General features: G+C 38.1%; 1 protein-coding gene across 1 annotated transcript in view; it reads left to right on the forward strand.

Moving 5' to 3' along the window:
- The window catches only part of Mob1b (MOB kinase activator 1B), a 34,910-nt gene extending 27,257 nt beyond the window's left edge, over positions 1–7,653 (forward strand). Inside the window, exon 6 of the mRNA XM_057772277.1 lies at positions 1,672–7,653. Within this exon, the coding sequence (XP_057628260.1) occupies positions 1,672–1,749 (78 nt within the window). The 3' untranslated portion in view covers positions 1,750–7,653. The remainder of the gene's footprint in view (positions 1–1,671) is intronic.
- The last annotated feature ends 1,089 nt before the right edge of the window (positions 7,654–8,742 follow it).

Below are 8,742 nucleotides of genomic sequence, written 5' to 3' on the forward strand. Positions count from 1 at the left end.
AATGATTGCCAAATTTAGGTTTTGTTGGTTCAGGAGAAATATTCTTCCTTTAAAAGTGTTAGTTTTACTTTACTCTGTAGCCATAAAGTATACTTTATGTTATGTGCTAGAAAATAGTGGGGAACCAATTTAGAGCATTTTGCACATCCTTACCCTCCTAGCAGCACCCTTTGATTAAGAAGATCACTTGCTTGGGCCTCTGAATTTAGAGACTCTTGCTTTGGCCACATACAGTCTAGACTCTACAGGGCCAAGAACATAGTATCTCATGTGTTTAGAATATATATGATCCCAGAATTCCTACCCTCATGCTCTCAGGTGGATTGTTGATGTTTATTTTTTGAAGACTAGGGCACGTCTCTGCTAAGTATAACTTTAGACATGAGGAGTACCCAGATGATACCTGCTTGTTAGAGGTATGTGGATATCACTTGGACATGCCAGCCAACTTATCTTTACTCATTTGCATGGGGCCTTTTTGGGCATAGGTAGAGCTTTGGGTTGGAAAATCAAAAGGTTAACTGAGGGTCAGGTACTCAGAGCTGGCTCTCCTCTGGCTCTCCTCATGCCAACTACTTTGTAGTGTAGAATTAAGAGGCACTTTTTTGCATCTTTATTATTATTATTATTACAAATTTTCACCTCCTCCCATTTCATTTCCCTCCCCCTCCCCCCATTCCCCCTCCTCCTCCCTCTCCAGTCCAAAGAGCAGTCAGGGTTCCCTGCCCTGTGGGAAGTCCAAGGTCCTCCCCCCTCCATCCAGGTCTAGGAAGGTGAACCTCCAAACAGACTAGGTTCCCACAAAGCCAGTACATGCAGGCAGTAGAATCAAAACCCAGTGCCATTGTCCTTGGCTTCTCAGTCAGCCCGGTTTGATCATATGCTCCATCAGTCCCAGTCCAGCTGGCCTTGGTGAGTTCCCATTAGATCAGCCCCTCCATCACAGTGGGTGGGCGCACCTAAGAGGTGTTTTGAGAATTTTGAATCTGGTTTTCTGGTCACTTTAATGTCAGTACAATGAGTTAGTCACATGGTAGGTATTCCCATGTATGTATTCCCACATGTTCTTGGCCCGGACTCCACAGATCTGAGGGCTTGTGTGTCTCTAAAGTTCTGACTGTAATGCTGGCCATATGATGGGTGCTAACCATCTATAATGATATATGGTGCCCTCTTCTGGCCTGCAAGAATACATACAGGCTGAGTACTTTATACATAATAAATAAATAAATCTTTTAAAAAAGATACAGAACCTTGATTATTGGCACAGTATCCCAACTTCTTAATTTTTCCATGGTAAAAGCTTTTTCTTTGCAGTGACATCAGATTTCTATTTGATTGACATTTGAGTGCCGCCCAGAGTATTGTTTTCATCGGGAAGCAGCAGCTCCCACTTACTGATTGGTAGTGTGTTCCAGGTATTACATGAAGTAGTTAACAGCAGTTGCCGCATGTAGTCTCCACAATAATTTCATGAGTTAGGGGGGATTTATTTTTAATATTATAGATGTAAAAACAGCGTCAAGGAAGTCATGCGATTTCTTTAAGCTAAGTGAACAATTTAAAAAAGTGAAGTTAAAAAAAAGTGAAGTTGCCTTTTCTTACATCAGAAGTTCTTATGCGTAGAAATCTGCTTTGGAATTAGATGCAAATAATTTGTGCTGTTTGCAGGAGTTCAACCTTATTGACAGAAGAGAACTTGCACCACTCCAAGAACTGATTGAAAAACTCACCTCAAAGGACAGATAAAAGGATGAAAGCTGCAAATTTTTCCTCCAGTGAACTGTGCGGAGTGTATTTGGGCTTTGTTATATTTTGTTTTTATCTGGATTGTTTCTGTTTTAGGTTTGGGGTCTTGTTTGGGTTCCCTTTTCTCTTCTGAAATACAAAATCATATTTTGTTGCTAGAGGAAGCCAAGAACCATTCTCTACATTTGAAAATGGCAAATTTGTCTTAGTGGTGTACAATATTTTTTTTTAAGTACTTTATTTTTATTAACCTGGTTTGGGTTATTTGAGGACTTTTTAAGATATTGTACTCTGGAAACAAATACTAACTGAAATGCTGATGGGTTGAACTCTGTGTTATGTAAATTGTGACCCACTTTGAAGTCCCTAAAAAAGACTTATGTGTTTTTAAGTGCCTTGATAGGTTCACTTCTAAGGTGCAAAGCACAGATATAGTACTGAGCAGAGCTTGAAACAATATTAGAGTTTCTATCTAGGGCACTTAGTTGTGCATGTTGTAAAGTAATCTGTTATAAAAGCCATAGTTTACTCAAGTTGATGATGTCCAGTTTTTGCTACATTGAAAAAACATAATTTGTAAAGTTGTGCATGTAGAACATAAATGTAAAACAAAATTATTTCTTAATTATTTTTGACATAATTTGTAAAGGTGTGCATGTAGAACATAAATGTAAAACAACAAAATTCTTAATTATTTTTGATATTGACTAATATATTCTGTTCAGCAGATGTTTAAGGTTCTACAAGCAGGTCTTTTTCCATCTCTTGATATCTGTGATATTGAAATTTGAGGATGTTGAAATGTAATAGCCATTGCATTTCAGCTTCTTCCTATATGTTAAATGCACTGTAAGTGTAAAACTTCAGGTTATATATAGAATTGCCGTCTTCAAAAAGGATGTTGAACTGTGAGGTTTCCTAGGAATTGCCAAATGAGCCCTAAGTGCAGAATCCCCATGTATTTCAGAGAGGAAGGAAAAATGAGAATGGGTGGTGGCAGGCATTAGTTTGTTTGGGAAATCAAAAGAGAAGCAATTAAGTATGGGGAGTCAATTCTAGAAAGTTCTGTTTTAAAACCCTGGAATAGAATGGTGTTTATTACACATAAACAGAGTCTTGAAGACTTCCTTTTAGAAATCAGCTTCCATGAGAAGTTAAAAATACTTAGTTTTAGGTACAGACATTAAACATTTAATGACTATTTGGGGAAATTAATCACTTTTTAGCATCTCCATTCAGTGAATGAAGCTGGTATCTGACTGTCATTTTAAATGACACACTACCTTGATTTCTGGTGCAGTTTGAAGCACCCTGGCTTTTTATTTTCCACTGTGAAATCTATTTTCTTTGTGATGACACCCAGTACTGAGAATGCTAGCTCGGTAGTGAATGACTTTTACATTTTAGTTGACATGACATTCTGTTGAGTCGTCATCATCAATTACAAGTTCAAGAATTTGGTTTTTAGAATAAACATTGAGGTTTCCCCTCCCCTGCCTTCAGTTTTGTTCTTGAGAAATACTCTTTTCAGACTCTGAGTTTTAATTTTGTCAGTTTGGGTAAATCTGTTTCCCTCAATTCTCTCTCTCTGTAGTTAGTTTCCCCTAGTAAAATAGAAATGCTTGCTCTGAATTTGTATGCAAATAATTAGTGGGAAAGAGTCTGAAATGAAGCAAGTTTGGTTTGTCATCGGTAAGTGACAAGGATAAGAATTGAATGCCCTTGCAGGTATGATCACTAGGAGCTGCCTTTTTCTCCATTTCATCTCTGTGATGGTGATTGCTCACCAAGTACCAATAATAAAAGGAACAAAACCTTGGAAAAGGTAGATAATACTGGGCATTTATTAGTAGTGCTTATTTGTGAACTGACAGCTAGCTGATTTCCTTAAAATAATTTTTTTAGTATCTAAATAGATAACATCAAGCATTATGAGTTGCTTCAGAATTCTGATGTTTGAGTCCTCTCTGAACAGTAAATGAACCCATAATTACTTACCGAAACGGTCTTCCATAGTCTTGACTTCATATTGCCCTAGTAACACGGGGCTTCCATAGCAGCAGCATGTAGAGAGAGGAGAGGGAGAGGTTGTTTCTGGTCCTTTGAGCCCTACATCCAGCGCGCTATAAGAATGGAAAACCAATCCTACAAATTAGTGCTTGGTAGCAGGGCTTAATGTTCCCACTGCACTAGGTAGGAGCTGTTTTCACTGTGTCAGAATCTCAGGTGCCACTGTTAGAAGTAGTCCCTCAATTTGGGGAAGTAAGGAGATAACGTTTTTTTTTGGTTTTTGGTTTTTTTTTTGGGGGGGGGGGTTGTGTGTGTAGTGAGAAAATAGAAACTCTCCTGGGAAAGGGCCTGACAAGTGTACATGGTGGCAGATGGCGCTAAGTAAGGAAACAATAGAACTCAAGAGAAAGCCAGTTTAGTAAACTTGCTTGGAGAGTAAAGATCAGAGTTCATTCTGCAGGAGAGCTTGCTTATAACTGTCTCTTAGATCCCTTTCAGATCTGCTCGCTTAGAAATAAAATCTCCCCTTTCTTTCTCCCCCCCCCCCCCTTTTGAGACTGGGTGTATGTGTAGCCCTAGCTAGCCTGAAACTTGCTACATAGAGCAGGTTGGCTTCAAACTCTCAGAGATATTCCTTGCCTCTGCACCCTACATGCTGTGGGACTAAAGGGGTGTAGCACCATTATCTGGCTGCCCCATTTTTTATGCATTTATAAAAGTGCAAGTTGTTTTCCTCATTCTTTCATAAGCTCATCCCATACAATTGGATATAGAAAATTATCATTATATTGTTATTCACAGTGCTTTGGTTAGATGCGTATATAACAAAACAGGTTTTAGGAAATATTAGTTGTCAGCGTAGTGGTCGTGTAGAGAGACTGACTGAGTAGGTGGTGCTGCTGCCCTGTTCACTTGTTGACTTGGTTCTCCCACTCCCCACAGAAGCCACACTGTTAGACTGCCCCAGACAACGAGCATGGTGTGTTGGTGGGTGGCTTTGGAGCTCTGTGTACCATAAACTGAAACATTTTAGGTTGTTGCCACTTTTCGTTATTTTAGTCATTGTAAATTCTAAATGGTCAACATAAAATGTATTAGGTAGCAGAATATATTTTTAATATGTATTTCTGAGTTACTACCTGGATTATCAGGATGGATGAAGCACTACAATCTCTTCCCAGAAAATAGAAATATGGATATTTATATTTTGCATATGTAATCACTAGATTCCATTTTGTGTAATGAGCGTTTTCCTTGCTTATGGGAAAAGTAGCAGCAAAACAACAGATTTCTTTTATAGCTTTGTCTACACCCTCTCTGAGAGAGGCTTTGATAACCACTAAAATGGTAGATTATGTGAGATACAAATACTAAGTTGTGGAACTTTTTTTAAAAATGAGTATGTTGTACCTTAATCAACATCCACATGAGAGCTGACTTTCAAAGAAGTTCTCTTTGGAGCACTGTTTATTTCAGCTATGCTCAAAGTATGTTTCTAGAACTTTGTCATGTGTCATAGGTGCTTTGAGAGTTGGTTTATGACTACATAAGAGATCATTTTCATATTTTTAGTTGCACAGTAACAATTTTTGAAGCTAATAGAACCAACATTAATTACCAAATCAAGTTCACAAACTTGGCTATTCTCTGAGAACCAAGCCAACTTGGTAATTCAGAGTATGTTGTAGGCTCTAAATCTTGGGAGAAGACTGCTATCAGTGACTGCTCACAGGATAGAAGTTTCCTGATGTCACTATTGGAAATAGGAACCATCATTTACATGTGAAAACATTTTTTTAAAAGAAATTAAGTATAATTACTTTGAATTTAAATAGAATTTTTAAGGGTTTTCTCTAGATCTTGCTTTCTGTTTTCCTCCCTTTTAAAACTTTTGAATTATGTAGGATAGTTTTGATTGAGAGAATAGTATGAAAAAGTGGATCCAGTACTTAAAACAGCAGTTTAAAGAAACAAGCCTTTTTACCTCTGTTGTATTCTGTTTTATTTTAAACAAGTCTTCCTTTCAGTCTGACTTTAATTAAAGACTCGAGGTTGATGTATAAGAAAAATTGGAATAAATTTTATTATAAATTATGCCATGTGTTACCTTACCTATTGTGAATAGCTTTTAAAATTATATAAGTACTCAGAACATGTCATTTATAACAGTAAATTCCTATTGAAAATATACTGGACCAAAAGTTTATTTGTAATGTGGAATGTGATTACATACTAGGGAAACATGTTATTTTGAAACTTTTTTGACATATTAAAGAATATACCACTTTAACTCAGCTCAGTCTTGAAGTATTGCTCCTAATGGACTTTAGTATTAGGGCTTTGCCGTAATCTAGAGATTTACCATGATCATCTGTGAGTGATAATAGAGGTTTGTTTCAAGATTTAATAAGAAAGTTCAAAACTAACAAACAACAGGCATGCAGCAGGATTCTGAAGGCAGATGATTTGAATTTTCAAGGCTTTCAGAAGTCCATCTGTGAGAACTCATTTGAAGGATAAGACTCCGTGGTCTGTCTACCACTCGTACTTGGACTTGCTTGTATTCTCACAAAAGAGAAAAAGTGCAAATTAAATTGGGCCCTCAGTTTTTAGTCGTGGTGCAAGTTCCTGGTACAGGTGTCTTCCTTCCCTCCCTTCCCACTCCCCCTTCTTTCCCTCCTTCTTCTTTTGCGTGTATTGCTACACAGTTCTCAAACATGCAGTGAGATCACTGGCCTTCACAGATTTGTGTTTTCCACTCTGCATCTGTTGTGTACACTGCTCTCATGCACTCAAGGCTGACTTTACAGCTAGTCTTTGTTAGTAGTTCTGAAGTATTGTTGACATACAGGTTTTCTTTTGTTTGCTCTTTATGTCACCAAAGCTGCAGTTATTATTGGTGATGTAAAGTGACAGTTTCCTAATTTCTCTCATAATTCTTTTTTTTTTTTTTTTGAGACAGTCTCTGTAGCTTTAGAGCTTGTACTGGAACTAGCTCTTGTAGACCAGGCTGGCCTTGAACTCACAGAGAACCGCCTGCCTCTGCCTTCCGAGTTCTGGGATTAAAGGCGTGCGCCACCACCGCCTGGCTCATAATTATTCTTATAAGTGGATATTTCTTCTAGTTTTGCACAAATTTGCGTTTTTGTTTCTGAAATAGTATAGGTTGTAAAACCTATTAGTGCATTTTTATTTCGGAACATTTTTCTCCTTAAATTGTTTTGCAGAAATGACTATTTTTAGGGAAAATAGTTTTTTACAGCTACTAAATTTTGTTTGTTATTTTTGTATATGCATAACCAGGGTGGTGAAATCACTAATATTTTAGGGAAGACTTTTGTTCTATTTGATTTTAAGATATCTTAAGAATTTAAGATATTACTTAAAAGTATTGGTAGAAATAATGTCATGAAAACAGTAAATAGAAGGAACATTTAAAGTCAGAATAGAAATCATTTTTGAAGACAAAAATCAGAAATACTGCCAGTACCAAGTAAAGGAAGCAGAAGGGCAGCATTTGCATTGTGCACTTGCTTTAGTATGCACAGAGACAGAGTCTGTTCTCATGAGGGACAGGTTCTCTACTGGGCAGTTAGATGGGACAAAGATGCTCTAAAATATGAAATGCAGCGTGGGTGCCATGTTGTAAATTGTGCCAAGATTATACAAATTGTAGCTATTGATCAAAGTTTAATTGCTTCATTATTGTTATTTTAAAGGAAATACTGAATGTCAGAAAATCTGTAATGTTTTGTTTTAGAAATGTAAATAATGTATACAGTCTTATATGTGGTGGAATGGGAGGTATTTAAATTCTAAGTTTTTCTTTTTTTTTTAAAAGAAAATGTTTATAAGGAAAAAAACCCCTAATAAATAGTTATGTTTGACCATGAATCCTGACTTCACATTACTGTCTATTTTTACTGTAGGTATTTCTACACTGTCAGATTTCAAAGGGAGATTAAGGTATATAGAGCATATTGAATGTTTCAAAATTTGTTAGGCAGTACTTTCTGTAATTCTCACAATACTGGAAGTTACCATCTATATACCTTACATTCTAGAAAACTAAAGTTAAGGAATTGTACACGTTATTGGGTCTAGGGCTTAAAGGTTCTTATATATGCTTGAATTTAAAACTGGTGTTTAGTATGTACTTTTGCTGCGAAAAAATAGCAAAATAATGAAATATTTGTGACCCTTTCTACTGGATTAAGAAAATGCACTTTGTTTAGTTGTGGGTCTGTTTTTGTTCCAGTTCTGGCAGGGGAGGTTTGTTTTATTCTTCTTTAGCAGAACGGTATTTGGATTTCCTGTAGGTCCCTGGCCTAGCTAGTCTCAGGCCACCTTAGCAGTGTCAGGTGTGGGTTCCTTCTCAGGGAGTGGGCCTTAAATTCAGTCCAGACACACTTTGAAATTCCTGCGCTTTAAGTTTTAAACGGGTGTGTGTGGCGGGGGGGGGGGGGGGGGGCGACGAGGACGTTACCTGTTCCCTTTTGTACCTTTGGTCTTTTGGATGCTCCACCTGGTTCTCCTGTCTCCCCTTCTGCCGTTTCTTTTCTCTCATGGCCCAGTTCAGTCTGGTCATGTCCAGTCTGGACTCTCCCAAATGTTCCAGCTTCTACCTATGCTGTCCCTTTTATCTAAATTTATCTAAATAAATTTCTCCACCGTACCTAGGGGTAGTCATGTCCTTCCTGTCACTCACGGCACTAAAGAGGGATTAGCACTAGGTCACTGGTTAACGGAAAACCTCTCAAGACACTGCGGGACAGCTGCACGCTTCCTGTAGAGGCACCTACTGAGGCTCTCCAGCTTCAATTTTCTACTTCCTACTTTTCTTTCCAGACGAGTTCAAACCTCCCAGCCTGACGGGGGAGAAGGCTCACGCTGTAAGGCCACCCCCTGCCGTCGAATGAGTTCACCGCGCAAGCCCCGCCCCTGCCCGCCCACGACTCCCCGTGACAACCCCGCCCCTGCCCT

This window comes from Chionomys nivalis, chromosome 6, assembly GCF_950005125.1.
Source record: "Chionomys nivalis chromosome 6, mChiNiv1.1, whole genome shotgun sequence".
Taxonomy (NCBI): Eukaryota; Metazoa; Chordata; class Mammalia; order Rodentia; family Cricetidae; genus Chionomys; species Chionomys nivalis.